General features: G+C 34.7%; 1 protein-coding gene across 2 annotated transcripts in view; it reads right to left on the reverse strand.

Annotated features, from left to right (window-relative positions):
* Window positions 1-462: 462 nt before the first annotated feature.
* Window positions 463-19,340, reverse strand: part of TUT7 (terminal uridylyl transferase 7) — a 37,288-nt gene continuing 18,410 nt past the window's right edge. Inside the window, exons 11-29 of one of the 2 annotated variants that reach the window (XM_026703876.2) lie at window positions 18,548-18,679; window positions 15,655-15,835; window positions 13,600-14,699; window positions 12,716-12,866; window positions 12,234-12,320; window positions 11,906-12,006; window positions 10,869-10,926; window positions 8,121-8,224; window positions 7,532-7,621; window positions 7,339-7,452; window positions 7,165-7,242; window positions 6,602-6,779; window positions 5,554-5,601; window positions 5,363-5,454; window positions 4,611-4,726; window positions 3,795-4,120; window positions 2,793-2,866; window positions 2,545-2,608; window positions 463-1,452 (exon numbers count right to left, since the gene is read on the reverse strand). In XM_026703876.2, the coding sequence (XP_026559661.2) occupies window positions 1,385-1,452; window positions 2,545-2,608; window positions 2,793-2,866; window positions 3,795-4,120; window positions 4,611-4,726; window positions 5,363-5,454; window positions 5,554-5,601; window positions 6,602-6,779; window positions 7,165-7,242; window positions 7,339-7,452; window positions 7,532-7,621; window positions 8,121-8,224; window positions 10,869-10,926; window positions 11,906-12,006; window positions 12,234-12,320; window positions 12,716-12,866; window positions 13,600-14,699; window positions 15,655-15,835; window positions 18,548-18,679 (3,162 nt within the window). In that variant the 3' untranslated portion in view covers window positions 463-1,384. The remainder of the gene's footprint in view (window positions 1,453-2,544; window positions 2,609-2,792; window positions 2,867-3,794; window positions 4,121-4,610; window positions 4,727-5,362; window positions 5,455-5,553; window positions 5,602-6,601; window positions 6,780-7,164; window positions 7,243-7,338; window positions 7,453-7,531; window positions 7,622-8,120; window positions 8,225-10,868; window positions 10,927-11,905; window positions 12,007-12,233; window positions 12,321-12,715; window positions 12,867-13,599; window positions 14,700-15,654; window positions 15,836-18,547; window positions 18,680-19,340) is intronic. The other variant, XM_087926801.1, reaches the window with a different exon arrangement.

A 19,340-nucleotide genomic window follows, 5' to 3' on the forward strand; every position in this document is an offset into this window, starting at 1 on the left:
GTCCTTAAGAAAATGGCATTTTATTGACATTATTTCATCATTTTGAAAATTAATAAAAATAATTGATGTTTATATCCTGTTTGCTTTCATGTGCATTTTAATCTTCAACATGCACCCAATTATACTTATTTTAAATTTTGGTATGCAAAATTAAAGCAATTTATCTATGTAAAGTGTACTTACATGGATTTTTAAAAAAAAAAAACAAGCTGCTTTTCTTTCGAGATTTCTTATTAGAACAGAGGTTTTCAACAAAGCTGTATGCCAACTTTAATATATTATTTTATGTTGTATGTTTTAAAATATGTTTGTCAATATTTTTTTAAAAAATTCACTTGTTAGATGCCTTAAGTGAAATTATGAATGAAAAAGGGATGAAAGGTTTTTATGCACATATAACAGTAAAATTCTGAACAGTAGTTACCCAATCACGCAACACAAAAAATGTAGAAATTTAAAGTATTCTTTTGACTGTTTTATTTCCAAGGTCATAAATAACAGTTTCTTATGTTTTTGCTGTATATTTTCTCCTGGAAAGGCTGTACCGCATCATCTGCAAAAAAGTCTGACATAAAACTTTGATGATGATGATAATGGTGATGATGATATAAAAGTAAATCCTTGCCCAGCACACTCATGTTTAGTTTTCAATAAAGCAGAAATACGTTCCTTTGTTTTAACTCCCTTTTTTTTCCTCAGAGGAATTTTTTCAAGTTGTGGACAATGGGAAATAATCATAGCAGCAGCAAACATAACTAACTTGCCTCTCACTCTCTGTACAGAAAGGACAGCAGCATAGCAATCATAATAAAATAGAAGGGAAAAATTGGCACTGCTTTCAACAAAGATTTTTACATAAAAGTTTACTTAATGTCCATGTTTTAGTTGTCCACAGTTTAAAATATTTGCAAATATGGCAGTAGCAGTCCAGAAATATTCCAAACACTTTTACACAAGGAATCAATGTTCAACATTAATAAATACCCTTTTTACCCTTCAAAAATAATATTTTGAAGGTGACATTATATTTGGCTTGCACATCATTTAAGTGCACTCAAACATTCACACTGAATGTAGAAAGTCTTAGAAGTGATTTGGGTGAAGGATTTCCCTGATCTACATGTTTTACCTAGTAAATACAAACATGATTTTCTATTAAAATGCTCAAGCCTATTCAGAGCAAGGATTCATGGTATGAACAAACATTAAAATTCATTGCCTTTGTAACTTTAGCAATTTAATTAAAATAAAAGGTGTTTTCTCTAGATTTATGTCAAAGACAGTTTTTGCTGCTGTTTTGTGAACCCAAAGCCTATAAAAGAAAATAAACTTTTCTGAAGGAAATTGATGGTCTGTATTGCAACTGAAAGATTGCTTCAGTTTCTTAAGAATCTTGTTGGGGTCTCTTCTGTGAAGCTTTTCCCTGAGTCATATATTTACTGGAAAGGCTGCCTATATATGGAGACAAAAAGACTGAAATGAAGACAACATCAAGAAAGTTATCAAAAGCATTTTTTAAAAAAAACTTTTTCTCCAAGGGTAAGACAGTTCTTCATGAGGAGAAATGGCACATTGGTAAAGCTTACATAAATACCCTTTTTCAAATCACTAAATCCATTCTACACTATTCACAATAGCTCTTTTGTAATCTCAAACTTCAAACCTGTTCTTCCCATCCAGACTCTGAAGGAAAAAAAATCTCAACAGTTTGATTTGGAGAGCCAAGCTCAAGGATGTATAATTGGGAAGCACCTACATACTAAAATGTAGTGTAGGCAATGTGACTGAGATGGTAGGCTGCAATTCTTATCACCCCTCACCCCTAGACTGGAACTGATTGGAGTTTCAATCCCATACATACATAGTGTATCTCTGCATTAAGAAGTAGAATTCTTTATTGGCCAAGAGTGATTGGACACACAAGGAATTTGTCTTGGTGTAAATACTCCCAGTATACATAAAAGAAAAAATAGAAAAGATAAGGCAAAAGAAAATGTATTGCTTTAAATGCAGATCAGCAAATGACAATTGTATCTTGAAAAGCACTGCCTCTTTTCATTGCTATAAGAAAATATCAATGACAATATCTGTATACTGACTACATGATGCACAATTTTGCTCGGGCTATTGGGTTAGATCCTAAACACTATTCATGTAGGAGAAAGGACAGAAATAGATGCTCTTGTTCTTTCCCCATGCTGCAGCCCCCATATTGGTCTCCAAACCTCCTGAGACCTGGAACAACACCCCCACCCTCCATCTGACACGAAGAATTGGGTAGAGGGATGCTATTGAAAACACCAATCCTAAATTTTTAGCCATTCAGAAAGGCAAGGTGCTTATATAAATCATTGTGAGAAAAAAAAAGTAGTGATATTTTTTATCTATTTCAATATATATCTATATATCATTTTCTCTCTATCTGTCTATCTATCTATCTATCTATCTATCTATCTATCTATCTATCTATCTATCTATCTATCTATCTATCTATATCATTTCTTAAACAGTAAGGTTTGCATTAAAAAAAGCTTAATTTACAACCTGACTGGGGACTCAAAAGTAGTTTCCCTTTCTGTTTCTTTTTTTCTTCCTGTGGAGATAGTCCCTTAAAAAATAGATAAGAAAAAGCATGAATGAACAGTTGGAGATAGCTAATAAATAATGTGATAACAGAAATATAACCCTGCAATATCTTAACAGGTATCTATTTGAAATGATGTACTATGAATTTTATCATGTATTAAGATAAAAGCTAATCTTATTTAAAAAAAACACAATACATGATTTACCTGATTTAATTGACCAGAGTGTTTAACAGCACTGGATATAGGGGTCCCACATGGATTTTCTAACATCAGAACACCTTAGAAAGTTAAAATTATAGTTTGTGAAAAAGTTTACATGTCTGCATCAACTTTCCAAATACTTTTGACCTCAGTCAAAAATCAGCTAGCTCTCAAGACCTGATTCATTGTTAAACCATGGTTTGTTAAATACATCATAATTGTCTGAATTTATGCACTGCCTTGTCTTTAATGAGATGCTTATAACTCATAATTGCATTCATGCAACATGTTAAGGCAAAAATAAACAAATAAAGAGAAACTTTTGGAAGGCTATCTCTCAAAAGAGGTTTACTGGTTTTTGTTTGGTTCATCTGAAGAAATTGCTAAGGTTACAATTCGAAGTAAAGTGGGGAGGGCAGAGTTGCAATTTTTCTAATGAAAATTTCCCTCCCTTTCACTACTCCCTCTTTCCTCAATCCAGAGATTAAGCACTTTTTTGGGGTGAGGGTAAAAGTCTCAACTAGCAAAGTGAAAAATTTAAAGTTACCAGGGAAGGAAAAATCTTGATTTAATATCCTCCATTTCACTACACAAGTGAACATTTGCATAGACACAATACCCCTGAAATAAACTCTCTGTCTGCACAATTTACTGAAATGTATCTTATGTCTACCCCAAACAAGCATCAAGGATTATATCCAGAGCTCTTATTTCATAAATGGAAACAAATTTCATCATTTCCATTCCTTACACTAACTTTTGTACAGCAAAGCATACTTAATTTGCTGACTAGGCATTTCTTCCAGCTGACAGGCTAGGAAGCAATTTTCAGTGACTGTAGCTCTCAATCCCAAACTCTCATGCTGATTGTTAATATCTGCACTGCTGTAGATCTAAATCATAGCTTTAGAAAACTAAGATCAACGCTGAGGCCATCAGTTTAAACCTGATGAATGTAGAGTAAAACATCCATTAGCAGCATTGGACTGGAGCTAGAGTTCATACCTGCAGCTCCTTTGTGCTGTGGACATTCTTTTTTCATGTGTCCTTCCCTTCCACAAATAAAACAACGTTTTTCTCTTAAATCTCTGTCTTCTTGCCGCTTCCATTTCTCTCCCATTGGCTTGGGAGATTTCTCTTTTCCAGTTTCCATTCCTCCTCTTCCTGATTTATTTTTCTTAGGCGCACATATTTGCAGCTTCCCATCCTTTAACAACACTTCTCTTTCTGAAGTTTTAATTGGGGTCTCTTGTTCATCTTTACTTCTTTTTTCTTTATTTTCTGTGTATCTTTGGTTTTTAGGATCTTCACTATCATGCCGTCTGCGGAGTCTATAACAGTATTAATTGAAATATTTTTTTCTTTTATGCAATTTAAGCCTGAGAATTGTACTATAGCAAAATCACTTTAAAATGTGCTGGATTCCTTTCTCCTACTGCACATCTTGGAGCTAACAGTAAAATACATTTACTAGTCTTTTGCAATTGCATTTCGCATTTTTAAAGTTTTTAATACTGTATATTATTTCTGTACTGCTTGTATTTTCAAATGTCAAAACAAATTTACTTGGAAGATTCTCAATCAAAACTAAAGGCATTGATGAAAACAACTGTATACAACATACAATACTTCATTAGGTCAATCTAATGCCATATTTTCAGTAACAGACTAATAATTTCAAATTATGAGGATTCATAGTTTCAGAATACTATACGTGTTTTAAACCACCTATCTTCTGTATGCAGCACTAAAATAAAGAGGAAATATTTTTAAATTTCTAATACTTAGATCATTTCTGCACTTGAGCAAAAACAAACTTACTTTCTCCTCATCGGGCAGTCTTTCATGAAATGTCCAATTTTACCACAAATTCTGCAACATCTGTCATTTGGGGCCAATTCTCCTTCTGTAAGCACTTCTGGATCAAAAAAATATTCCTAGCAAAGCATTAAGCATAGTAAACTTTTAAGATCTGAAGATTGTCCCTAAAGCACAATAAGTAAAAGCTACTTCCTAAGTCTGATTGTCCTAGTATTTAAGTAAGATTGTTTATTTCAGTAAGAACTCTAGAAAACATGTAAAAACCTACAAAATTACAACTTTGAATCCAATTCATATATAGGTTCAAGTTAATTTGAAATAGTTAATTAAAGTGAATATAGATTCAAGTTAATTTGAAAGTCTGATTAAATGTTGAAGGGCAAATTGTATTAAATGAAACAAAACTGCAATATTTAGTTACAGATCCACTATTTATGACATGGAAACATTTGAACATATGCTTTGATGAGTAAGAGCTTTCAATAACTTTGTAAAGATATGTTAGTTTCTAGAGTACCTAAAATATCTTGTATATAGATTGCAGTTCCATTATCAAAAATACCATCATAGATTTCTTCAGTAATTTCATTTATAAACTATATCATAATGGTCATACTTTTAAGTAACCATCTATTAATTTAAAATATGTATTTATTTTCTCCCATCAATAAAAATATACAAACTGACTAAGAAAAAGCATCATTAATGAAATACTTGAAAGGCAACTGGGTCATGAATTTTCTAACACTCACCATTTTTGAAGGATATTCTTTTGGAAATCCTCTTATTGGAGTGCCAAATACCCTCCTGCCATTTATAAAAGCCTTCATTATAAAATTTGTCACTAAAATAATGGAAACAAAGATAATTAATGGTGTAATTAAAAATAACCAATATTTATTTAGATGCAAGTATACAAAAGATAACTGACAAAGGATCTTACTTTTTCTTGATAATCCAGCTCCAAGATTATGATTCAGATCAAAAGGATCTGCAAAGCAAGTATTAGACATTAGCAAAATCCATAGAAAAACATTAAACAAGCCTTATCAACAGAATGGCTATTTCAAAACAAGTTTATATCTCTTTGACACATAGGTAGAGTTCACATACTGTATTAAATACTAATTTATTTAACAAGCTATAATGATCTGGTTCCTATGAGTTATAAGCAATTGTTCACAGGCCACAGTATGGCATAGTGTGGCAGATGCACTCAGTCCTAAAAAAGAAGAGTGATAGTTAAGTTCTAGATTATATAAACGAAAAAACTCGAGTGAAGTGTTGAGGATCATAACATTCAGTCAATCTTTTTACCAATACAAACTTCATTAGAACTAGAATTCAATACAGTCACGGAGTAAAGGGAAAATTCCAGTGCAAGGAGGAGAAAGCAGTGAAATGTCCTTTAGGATCTGCCCTCAGAAACACAGAATAAGGTTGGATGGAAAGAAGAATGCTATGCAGATAAAGCTACAAAAAAGGATGCCAGGGTCAATATCATATCCCCGTGATTTCATCTGTAACATTCAAAAGAACTAAATGATTTCGAGCGTTCTGCACAACACGAAGTACATTATGAGACACAGAAAGAATAAGAGAGACCATAAGGTTAGTTCAGAATCTACAGAAAGTACTCTACAAAACCATTCTATATTACAAAACAATTCTGGTGTGTGCTGTATTCCCATCTTATTTCGTTAGAGACCATTTCTTTTCTGTGCTCTTTGTTTAATGTAACATACAGAGAAATGGCAGTGGACCAGTAGCTCCTGTGTAGACTGTCAGCCGTGGCCATAGTGAAAGGACATCAAGAGAGGCATCATGCAGAAGAATGTTACGTTTGCTATCTTTCTTCAATGAATAATAGTAGTATAATTCATTCCAGTGCCAGACACTGTTATGCACTTAGCAGCTAGTCACCCAATAAAGCCCTTGCAATAAAAAAAATATATGTTAAAATGTCAATAAAATGTTCATAAAGTAGATACCTTCAATGACTATGTATTTCGAAGTCCACTGTTTCTTGAACGTTGTAAGCAAATTTTTTCTTCGGATGCAGATAACATGCTCTTTAAAATCAAATTCCTCAGTATAAAAACGTAGAAGTCCTAGCCATAATTCACCAATGGATTCTTTATTTTTACCAAAATCTGACCAAACATCTGACTGAAAAGAGAGGGCGGGGAGAAACCTTTTTTGATCATTTTTTTAGGGGGTAAAATTTTAAAATGGAAATGTAATTTAATTATTATGCACAGACGAACATTTTAACCTGTGTGCAAACGAAACATATTCTTCTGTTTTTTTGATTATTCTAGGATAAAAGTTAAAGTCCTATAAAAGCATAAGAAACATGTCTGACTTCACTGAATATAAAATCTGATAATCTGAAATAATATGTTTATTAACTAATTCCCTTTCGCCATACAGAAGCTGATTCCTGGGTTTAATAATATAGGCAGAGATTGTCCTTGTTTTACTCAGCAAATGTTAGGAATGTAAAATTTAAGAATACATACAACATTTCCCCCTGAATCAGTCAGATTCTCACCAGTTCATTTATTCTGTCAAAGAAATAAACATTCCAGCCATCAACTAGAATTTCAGGTTTCTTTGGCTCTGTACAGATCTAAACAAAGAAGTATTAAATATTAGGTTAGCATTAAATTGGTAGCCTTTGAATTATTTTAAGTAGACATGTACAAACAACAATTATGTACTATACCTCTTGAAGAACTGGAATAACAGGTGGACTTCTCTGCTGAAGAAAATAGAGCACCATTAGAGTATATGCATAGGAAGATAAGCTGCCTCTGGATGCATCACCAATGTCGCACATCTGGAATGAGAGAGAAAAATTAGCTTTAAGACTTGGTTGCTCTTGAAGTTTCCCCCATAAGACCTGGACATTGCCTTACCTTTGTAAATACTTTCATTGTGTAGCAAAGATATTTTACTCTGGGATCAATTGTGGCATAACAAGACAAGAGCCTTGTGTTATGCAAAGCCTGTAAAAAACAAAAAGACAAAGTAAAAGTCTCATTTTCTTTTACAGAAAGATTTGGAAAGGTAAAATGAGAAATTCAGGCATGGAAAGCTGTTCAGAAGTTTATCAAGTTTTAGACTAATACATGGTAGAATTTCGTTTCTCTTTTCAAGTAAGAAAAGCTTCATTTTTAAAATATATCATTAAAATTAGTCATTTCAGGAAATCATATGCTTTTTTGGGACTGATATATTAAGCTATTTTCACAGACTATTTTGAAACAAAATATTGTAAAGACAGGGTTGATGTATTTATCTTCTGACTTCTCAATTTTAGTCAACTGCCCATATCATTGCTTGCTATTTTGTTTTTGGTCCATATGATGATGATTCAAATATAAATTGAAAAATTATTTCTCCCTGGAGCCATTCCTATTTATAAAAACTTCCTAATGAAATATTTCCAAATACTTCCAAATATTTGAATAAATATTCACATTTCAAACAGTTAAATGCTCTTACCAATGTGTTATACAGACTGATGTCTACTTCAAGGCCACTTCGGATATGAAAAAACTTGACAATCGGCACTTTAGCAGTTGTTATGGGTAAGATATTTCTTAAACCTATGCAAATACAAAAATACTTACTTCAAATGAACTTAGTGACAATATTAGACTTACAATCCAGTAGACTAAATAAAACATGAAGCTTAAGCAACAAAAACATACATACTTATTTCAGGGCAAGTCTCAGTTAATTCCACAGTCCTTATTTTAGTCAAAAGTCTTTTGGAAAATTATCAAGATGCTTCACTACAAAAATCACTAAGCAACGGCAGAGTTATTTCAGGCTTTTCTGTATTTCATAATAACAAAAAATGCATTCAGTACACTCAGTTATAGGAAAAGATTGTGTCAGCATATGTAAACAGAATGGGAACCAGAAATCAGACAAAAGACAGAACTATAAAAGATGTTGATATAAAAAAAAGTATATAGGGCAAGATGTTTTAGTGAATCAAGTTTTACTGGAAAGCTAATAAAAATTCTACTATGAAATAGCACTTTAAGGAGGCTATGGTCCGCCCCCAAGAAACCATCACTGGACTCCACCCGGTTGGATAATTTCTGACCTGTCTCCAATCTTCCCTTTTGGGGGAAGGTTGTTGAGCAGGTGGTCGCGCAACAGCTCCAGAGGTTTCTGGATGAAATGGATTATCTCGACCCCTACCAGTCTGGATTCAGGCCTGGATTTGGGACAGAAACAGCATTGGTTGCGCTTTTGGATGATCTCTGGTGGGAGCGGGATGGGGGTAGTGCATCTATCCTTGCTCTACTTGACCTCTCGATGGGATTCTCCTGGGGCGGCTTCGGGGGATGGGAGACCTTGTGCTGTCTTGGTTCACTTCCTTCCTCTGCAGCCGCTCTCAGTCTATGTTGATAGGAGGGGAAAGATCCAACCCTCACCCACTGCTTTATGTGGTTCCGCGGGGCTCAGTACTCTCTCCACTCCTGTTCAACATTTATATGAAGCCACTGGGTGAGATCATCCATCACCATGGACTGAGGTATCACCAATATGCTGATGATACTCAGCTGTATGTCTCGGCCCAGGGTGAGTTAAATGTTGCTGTATCCTCCCTCTCGCAGTGCCTGGAGGCTGTTAGGGTCTGGATGGTGAGCAACGGGTTGAAACTAAACCCTTGCAAGACCAAGTGGTCCTGGGTTTGGGGTTTGTTGGCTAAGGGAGAATTACCTTTAGTCTTGGATGGGGTGGCACTACCCCAAACAGACCCTGTGTGTAATCTAGGGGTTTTCCTAGATTCACGACTCCTGTTTGAAGAGCAGGTGGCAGTTGTGGCCAGGAGGACCAGGAGGGCCTTTGCGCAATTGCGGGTTATGCACCACATGCCCATTCCTGGATCAGCGGTTCCTATTCATAGCCCCTCGTGCCCTGGTCACTTCCTGTCTTGATTATTGCAACATGCTCTATATGGGGCTGCCTTTGAAGAGGATCCAGAAGCTCCAGTCGATGCAAAATGCAGCGGCCCGCATGGTTTTGGGCAGACCCCAGTGTGTACATGTCACCTCTCCTGCAGGAGCTGCATTGGTTGCCGATTTGCTCCTGGGTGCAATTCAAGCTGCTGGTTATCACCTTCAAAGCCCTTCATGGCTTGGGTCCAGGTTATCTGAGGAAACATCTCTTGCCAGTCACATCTACCCGACCCATTAGAGCAGGAAGGCAGGGAATGTTGTGGGTCCCACCCCTGAGGGACCAGAAGAAGGGTTTTCTCCATGATGGCTCCCTCTCTCTGGAATATCATCCCCCAGAGATTAGAATGGCCCCCACTCTAGCACTCTATCACTCTTCCAAAAGGCACTGAAGACCTGATTTTGCCAGCGGGCCTGGGGAACCCAGAGAGGGATGGAGCCCATCAAATGGCTAGTGTAATCTGCTGTCGTTGGGACGCGGAGATAGGAGTTAGTTTTTGTTTTCCCGAATTTTGTTCTATTGTACTTTATAATTTATTTGATTCTTTTTGTTAGTTTTTATTGTTTTTTATTTTTATTTTTTGTTTTAAATATGGTTTTACATTGTGTAAGCCGCCTTGAGTCACTATGGGCGAATAGGCTGCAATATAAATTAAATAAATAAATAATCAAACAATCAATATATTAGCTGTAACAACATTGGCAAAACTTGGTTTAAACTTTAGCAAATTATCTGAATAAAGATTACAGGCATTCATGAAAGACACATATAATATACTCTCTCAATACTGGCTTTTGAAAAATAAGAACAATATGCAACCCATAAAGTGTTACTTTTTTTCCAGTTGAGATTGTCAAAATATTATATAAATATTATATACATAACTGCATCAGAAACCAGTTGAATGCATTTTGATTTCTGAATAATGAAAAAGTGAACAGTTTGGGATACTGCTGTTGGCCAACATTTTTGCTATTTAAAAAATAATTAAGCCAAACCCCAAAGATGCTTTTTCAAGAGGCAACTGTACCTTCTGGTTTTTCAGCTTTGAGCTGAAGAAGCTTCTTGGATGAGAAGCAAAATGTTTTCAAAAAGTCCAGTTGCCTCTTGAAAAAACACCTTTGGGACAATCATGACCTGGATGACTGAGAATCTCCAAAGACAATTAAGCCAAATAGTTATGTAAACAAAGTAACACTACATCAAATATGAGGACCTGATTCAACATTTCATAAGGCAACACAGCTTTTTAATTTTGAAGACTCGGATATTTACCTGAATGTTTCTTCAACACTCTTGCAAGTTCTTTAATAATTCTTATACAATCAAGTCCCTATGATAGGAAAAATGTTAGTATAGTGACAGTATTTATATTAAAAAACCCTTATCCATTTAATAGGTCTCCAGCCTCTTTGCAGCATACACAGGTTTAATTTAAGTACTTGATGCTATTTTGAAGCATGTCTTTGTAATACTAGGTACTGGCTTCTATACTATGTCTAATCCATTTTTGATTTTGAAACTGCAAGCGTATGCTAACTCACAGAAATATTCGCATCAGAAAATGGAAGCATCTTGCAGTCATGACCCAAATGTTGCAAATATTTAAATTGCCAAGGACTTGTTAAACTTAGTAAGGAAAGGAAAAAAGAATGCAAGCATGCAGTTCTTTTTTTTCAGTTGCGAGAGATGTAAAAGTAGAAATAGTGCCTGTATTGTGTATTATTTGGTGAGGGTTTCAAAACATTATACAGTTTAAACAGTTGAATATAGATTATTTTTCTCTTTCAAACGGCAGGTGCTGTTTTCCAAATTCAGCTTAATTTATACATTTATTTCTGAGTGCAAATTACTGCAATGAGACTTATCTTCCACTCATATCTCATAACTACCAAGGACAATACAAGCCATCAAAACAATAACGAACAATCAATATGGTTTGAATAATGGTATTTTCCTAACATTTCTTAAGCAGTTTACTGATTTTAGATTGATATAACAGTAGCTACAGCAGTGTTATGCCTACTCTGAATGAAAACCCAGTTTTTCTGAATTGATATGAGTGGAGTCTGGTTTATTAGCTTTTATTTTCTTACAGTACCTCACTATGGATTTCGAATAACAGAATAGAACCCTGCTGAGACTATTTTAGTAGTTTGTAGTTTGGTGTCCAGTCTGTATACCAAAACTATAATGATGGGTAACCAAACACATCTGTGCACACACATCTAGAACCTTAGCAGTTTACAAAACAAAAAAGACACATACAACACATATTTATGTTCATCAAATTGTCTATATCGACCAGGTACCTCAGCAGTTTCCAGACCATCAATTGTCATACAAATATCAAGATCGCTTTGCTTGAAGCCAAATCCATTCTTTGAAGATCCAAACAAGTTTAATTTTGTGCCTATAAAGAAGGATATATATCTATGACTAATTCACACAAACTTTTAGCATAGTTAGCAATACATGCTTTAACATCAGATTACTTAAAAATATAAGAAAATTGGGTTCAGCATACAATATTTTTCTATCAATAAGGCATTTTGTTTGAACAAGATTTTGATGAAAATAATAAAAATCACTTTAAATCTCTGAATTTAAAATAAAAAAAAAATTAACTACAGGAGGCACCTGGAAATTCTTGTCGGATGAAACCTTCAAGATTTTGTCTTATATATTCCCGAGCCTGGTCTTCTATAACGTTTGGAGCAAAATCTTCTGTTGAAAACAGAATCCAATTTACATTCATTTACAAATGGAACTGTGGCAGAAAGTAAGAGACACACAAAACAAGCTGTTTTTCTTTTGCTTGAGTTTTAGTTTTAGTATTACAAATAAAAAATGTTAACAGTAAATCAGTTATAGCCATTATGAGACCAGATAGGAGTAGCAACACAGATCCAGGTACAACCGGTTATAGTAGGGCAAAGTTTGGTAGGAAAATTTAAATTAAAAAATGGAGGATCACATAACTGGTAACAAAAAATGGGTCAACATCTTTCTCTTCTGATAATAAACCCCTATATTACAAGTAGAATATAGTTGCAGGAAACTATTAATACTTTTTCTGCTAACTATTAACAAATTATTAAAATACAGTTCTTCCAACTTACTGTAACATTGAATGCACACTTGATCCAGAATACTAGAAAACTTGGATGTTAATGGTGGCAAAGGATCCAGTTCAATTTTTTTAAAGTCTTCTGGACAGTCCCTCTTTAGATGACCTTCTCGCTTACATAAACTGCATACAACTGTAGGAGTCTAGATCAAAAGAAAATATTTATCTGAAAATGTCTCTTCTCTCAACTTTATTAGACCACCTAGCTCCCAAAATTAAAGAGCAACCATTGTTCAGGCTTGGATATATATTGATGATGGGTGAAATCCAATGTACTCCCAGTGACTTTAGTAGATCTGAGGATATCATTTTCCCATCATCCAAATATTTTTCAATCTTCTAACCTTTCAGAGCAAATATTTAATATCTTCATATCTCAATTTGGTCTAATACTTTTGCTTCATATTCTGAAACAGCCAAAATGCGCTATAATATATTGCAATTAGGACAAGAATGTTCTTAATTCCCACATGAACGATGTTTCTCAGCTACTTAGGAAATCAGTGATGGAGTATATTATGAATAGGATATGCATCACACCACACTACTCTAATCAAAGATGAAATTTAACTTCACATTATAAATACTTAAACTAGAAGTTTGCTATGATCTTCTATTTACTTTAACAGGAGACAGAAGCTCACAGATAATTTGTCTGTGAATACAAACTGGCAGGAATTAATATTTCAGGATTCAGTTGGGTACAATCATGGATGGAAATCGCTTTAAAAAACATTTGAATCCAGATTCTTATATGTAGAATTTGTAGGTCAAATTTTATCAGTGTGGATGTTAAGTCCTACTTCTACAGATAAGTCTGTCCTGGAATTAAAGCATTTTATGATTAGTAATACTTTGATATGTAGGTGCTATTACCTTGCCTTTTGTGAAAGCAGTTTTATTAAATTCATAGAAGAATTCAAGTTTATTACTCTGGTCTACTGGCTTGGTGCTTTCAGTAAGGACTTCTTTTTCAGGATCATCTTCTTTGTTCAAATCTACACTTGAAACTTCATCTACTCTCTTCTTTAGCGCAATGTCCCCATGAGCAATAAGCAATTCCTCTTCGGAAAGAGGTTCTTCAACACCAGATCCAGTGTATGTATTGTCCAGCTCATCTTCGGTATTGATTATGTTCTCATGTTGCCCTTGGTTTTTAATACTATGCTCTTCGTCTTCTTCCTCTGTTTCTTCCTCCTCATCTTCTTCCGAGTTATCCATTTCAGATACTTGTTCCTGAGTTGGCGGTTCCAGTTTGAACAGGGAATCATCCAGTTCATCAGTACCTTCTGTGCTCTCTTCATTAATGTCAAGTTTATCATTTGGAATACCACTGTCTTCTAAACCAAACTCCTCAAGGGCAGTTATTACATTTTGAAAATTTTCCAAATCAGAAATGCTGTCTGTTTCAACATCATGCTCACTAATTGGAATAGCAAGATCTCCACTTTCACTGTCTTGGTTACTATCCAAATGTTCCTGCTCGTGCCCCTCTTTCTCTTCCTCCTCTTCATTTCCACTCTCAGTCTCTTCACAGCTTGGTTTAAATTCCTCATTGTCACCCGAAATGAATTCTTCAATTATGCAATCTGAGTCCTCATAAGACATTCCTAAATGTTCACCATCTGCCAACTGTTCTTCCACAAAGTTTTCATCAATAAATACCTGAGAAGGCTCACACATATGTTCTTCAGGAAAATATGAACTTTTCTTGGTAGAAGTTATACAGCTGTCTATTACAGTATTCTCCATTTCATTATGGACATTTTTAATATCAGGGACTGTTTGCTTAAAGGCATTCTTCTCAGGTTCTAGAGGTATTGAGCCCTCTACAGATTTTATTTGGTTGTTTTTTGCATTCTGTTTATGAGGCAAGGCAAAATACTTGTAAGTTGACCGTAAACAATGAAGTATATACTCATATACTAACTGACTATTAAGAGTTCTTGCCACATTCCTCTTTACGGAATAAGGATCTGAGGAGAGAAAAAAGGTAAAAAGTATTACGGAGGATTAAATATTATGCTCATGTTTTCATTCTTTAAATGTATTAACCAAACAAGAATAGGCACTAATTTACCTCAAGCCTTTCAATCAATCATTAGGCTGAGAAACCTATAGAAATATAAGTAGAACTCATTTTATTATTGGTTGCTTAGTGACCTTTCAAAGTTCTAATGGACCTATTTGGGGGTACTTATGAGCTAGATTCAATGACCAGAAATCACAGGTTTCCTCCAGTCACATGACTACACTTCAGGCCTACATAACTGGGCCACATTTACATCTATTTGTACTGTCTTACAGTTGACTGTGTTTTATGACAGTTGCTAAAAACAGGCACTTACTTCCAGTTTTTAGCAAAACCATGTCCATGGCTAACCATTGGTTCACTTAACAACCATGATATTATGTAATGACTGTGGATAAGCTTAATGACCACGATAGTTTACTTAACAACCGCTGCAAAAAAGTTAATAAAATCAGATAGGTAACATGACTGCCCGTTTTACAAACTGCCACAAGTTATGACTGTGATGAGCAGTTGTACCTCAAGGTCAACCTGTGTATTACCCAATCCACATGATTAAGAAATGAACATTTAAGACTTGCAACATGAATACAATGAGCGTGAGAACCAATTTAACCATTGTTCAATAGATCACAAGTTCTGAATTTTCACATTTTATTTTACTGAGCCCCGTTAAGTCAAAAAAGAAGTCTGCCTTCAAAATATGCTCTAGTTGAGATTCTGCACAATATATTTTGAGAATGTTAGGAAACTGCACCTTCCTGTTTCATCAGTAAAAATCATCTCTGCTGACCAGAGTTAGTACTGGATTTTATCTTTTAAATCATAATATATAGTGATATAAGTTTCTCCTATACTGAACATAACTAAGCACTGGCAAGCCAATCTATATAATATACCTTCCACAGCAATTCTTTTTTTAGGCCAGTCCTTGGATTCACGAGCTACTTTTTCTTTGAGCCGTATGCTTATCACCAAGTCAGACAGATTAAACTCCAAGGCATAAAAACGAAGCAGTTCAACCCACAGCTGTCCAATTGGAACTGAACACTGTTGATCTGAATCAAATACTAAAGGAACCTGTCAATCAAAACAAAAATTGAGTCAGTGTTCACCCAGAAGCCATATTTGGAAGCTGACAAATATGACTGTACTATTGTTAATTCTTTTAAAGAACAAGTGCAAGGTAATGACTAAAACATCTAATGAATGAAACAAAGGGAGTCTAATAAAACAAAGGTAAATAGAACAATGCCTTGTGTGGAGGGTTGAGCTGAAACTGAATGACCAAGTCACCACTCCAATTATCATGCCTAAGGCATCTTCCAGTGCCCTACTTTTTAGGCCAGCACCTTCACCACTATACCAAACTTGCTCTTTGAATAGGCTAAACACTATTCTAAGTATTTATATAAAGTATAAAATGTTGCAGACAAATTAGGAAAGTAGTCATGTGATTAGATTAGATTTCTTTCAATACCTGAGCTCTGATAAAAGCTCTGTTGTGAAACTAGATTGTTATGGTTAAAATATATGATTCTGTCAAGAGCACAAGCTTGACCTCGGAAACAATATATCATGAATTTCTTTTTAAACATTTAACTTGTTTAAATGGATATGGGATATACACACACACACACACACACACACACACACACACACACACACATATATATATGTTTTCTTAAGTTTTCGCAGGTACTTACATGTATGGCATTCAGCTTTGCAGATGAGATTCTGCTGAAACGTTGCTACAATTTTAAAAGCACAACTACAATGACGTGGGAAAATACCCGAACAAAGCTGAATGCCATATCTATCTATCTATCTATCTATCTATCTATCTATCTATCTATCTATCTATCTATCTTTGGTTATTTGGGTTTTCTTCTGCGTAAAATTGGAAGTATCTAGGCAATGTTTCGATGAAGTCTCATTCATCATCTTCAGGCTTGTGTCTTCGGCTTTGTGCTTCTCGGAGTAATGTGAGCTTCTTCCTTTTAACTGCTTCTTCCTTTGCAGCTGCTTCTTCTTTTTAACTGCTAGTGGGGGTGTGACTTGATTGGGTGGGGGCTTGGCTGTGTTCTCATTGGTTGGGGGATTGGCTGTGTTCTGATTGGCTGGAGGGGTGTTCTGTTCAGGTGGGGGCTTGGTTGTGCTCAGGTTAGTCTTAGTTGCTGGGGGATTTGAGCTGGTGAGCTGTGATTCTGCTGTTTGGCTTCGAGTTCGTGGTCGTGCTGCATCTTCATGGTGGGTGTCAGTTTGCTTCATGTATAGCTCGGAGGGGTTGTTGCCATTCACATTTCATTCTGTCTCTCTTTTTGCATCCTTTCTTTAATGATTCTATTCCACAATTTCTTGAAATATTTATCGAAGACACAAGCCTGAAGATGATGAATGAGACTTCATCGAAACGTTGTCTAGATACTTCCAATCTTACGCGGGAGAAAACCCGAATAACCAAAGATCCACATACTAATACCCGCGAGAACCTCAGAAAACATATATATATATATATTCCAAGTGTATAGGAGTCCTCGACTTACCACAATTGAGTCCAACATTTCTGTTATTAAGTGAGACATTTGTTAAATGAGTTTTGCCCCATTTTATGACCTTTCTTGCCACAGTCGTTAAGTAAATCACTGCAGTTAACAAGTTAGTAACATGGTTGTTAAGTAAATCTGGCTTCCCCATTGATTTTGCCTGGCCAAAGATTGCAAAAGATGATCACATGATCTTGGGACACAGCAATGGTCATAAGTATGAACCGATTGCCAAGCATTCAAATATTGATCACATGATCATGGGGCTGCTATAAATGTCACCAGTGTGAAAAATGGTCATAAGTCAGTTTTTTCAGTGTTGTTGTAATTTTGAACAGTCACTGAATAAATTGTTGGAAGCCGAGAACAACCTGTACTCAAAAAAATTAGCAGAATGGCGCAATGATTTATTCTACACTTATAAGCAGATGATAAGAAAGGCAAAGATTATTCCAAAGGCTTTTCCATTAGGACAATTCCTCCTCCTCATAGGATCCTTATCATTAGCTGCTGTAGGGAAATAATTCTAGAACAGAAAGAAGACAGGCTGACAAATGCCCTCCTCAAGCCAACTCCAGCTGATTGCCCCATCAGACATCATCACTGGTCATCATCTGTCCTACAGGAAGTATACCAATTAGTAGTTCCTCTAAAAAAGGTGGCTTTTACTAATGACTGATATTCTATTCTGCCCCTCAAGATAACTATGATTTAGCTAACACTTAAAATTATTCAAAATCATTCAATTTCTATTCAAAATTGAAAGGTGAAAAATATGGTAGTCATATTATTACAGTTCATTGGTATACTTCTATTTTAACTATAACCTGGTGGATTCTAGTTTCTGTATCTTTGTTATGTACTTAGCTCTGAAACCATACAAACCATTATAGAACATACTAAATATATCAATTAATTTATTTTTAAACGAATATTACATTTGTTAAATACAATATTTGTTTCCCATGCTAATTTATAGATTCCATGGTTTTTTAATTCTCTGGTCCTGAATAGAGAACTTTCATACTATACTGGTCATCAAGATTTGTTTACTGTAATTAATGGAAATGTTCTACAGTAAGGCTTCCTTTTTAAATAATACCCACATTTATTTGATGGCATTTTTAAAATTCTGACAATTGCTATCAGTTTATTGAAACCTACTTCATTATAAATTAGCAACACAAGCGTTTTTGAAAATGTATATTTAAAGCATTATATCCCTATAATTTATTTGTTAACATACCTTTCCCCTTTTAGGAGAAGATTCCTTTGAAGAACTGGGATCAATACCAGGGCTGTATTCCCAGACCACAGTATTATTTTCAACTTCTTTAAGATTAAAATTCACTAATTTGTTTAACGAAAATCCTCCAATCTAATGTAAGGGGGAAAAAACCATTAGAAACAATTACCTCAGGAAAAAAAATCAACATTAAAGACAGAAATTTTTAAAAGATTTCACTTCTCTCAAAGATACTATTTTGGTCGATTCTGTTTTTTTGCGAGTGTCATTTTAAAAACATCTGGATGTGATGTTTTGGATGAGGTAATACCAGAGAATTATGTAATGTAAAGATACTATTGTTTCTAAGTCCTGGGTTTTTTTTTACATCTGGCTTTGTATTTTAACATACACTGTACATGTTTTCCAGTATTAATCAAATATTCCTTCTGTGATCATAGCTAATTTAGACTGTTGATATCTATGAGAAGCCATGGTTTGTCTTCTACAATTCATTATTTTCATTAACAGTTAGTCTCATTGGCTGTTCTTTATGCTATTAAAGATATTCTTTCTTCATTAAGAATTTGGAAAAAGGGCTATTTTTTTCTCAAAACAGCATTCAACTCAACAAATATTATGAACTATTTAAATACATAAAAGCAACAGCTAAAGAATAATGACTAGACTAGCTTTTTCTTTGTATATTAAACATGGTGTCAGCACTAAAACACCTGACCTGAAAATAAATTCCACAATTAGGAAATTATCTTCCTGAAGATATTTTTTCTAGGGTGCATGTTTTAATGTATAA

The sequence above is a fragment of the Pseudonaja textilis genome, chromosome 2, assembly GCF_049901715.1.
Source record: "Pseudonaja textilis isolate UNSWEBS1 chromosome 2, rPseTex1.2, whole genome shotgun sequence".
NCBI lineage: Eukaryota > Metazoa > Chordata > Lepidosauria > Squamata > Elapidae > Pseudonaja > Pseudonaja textilis.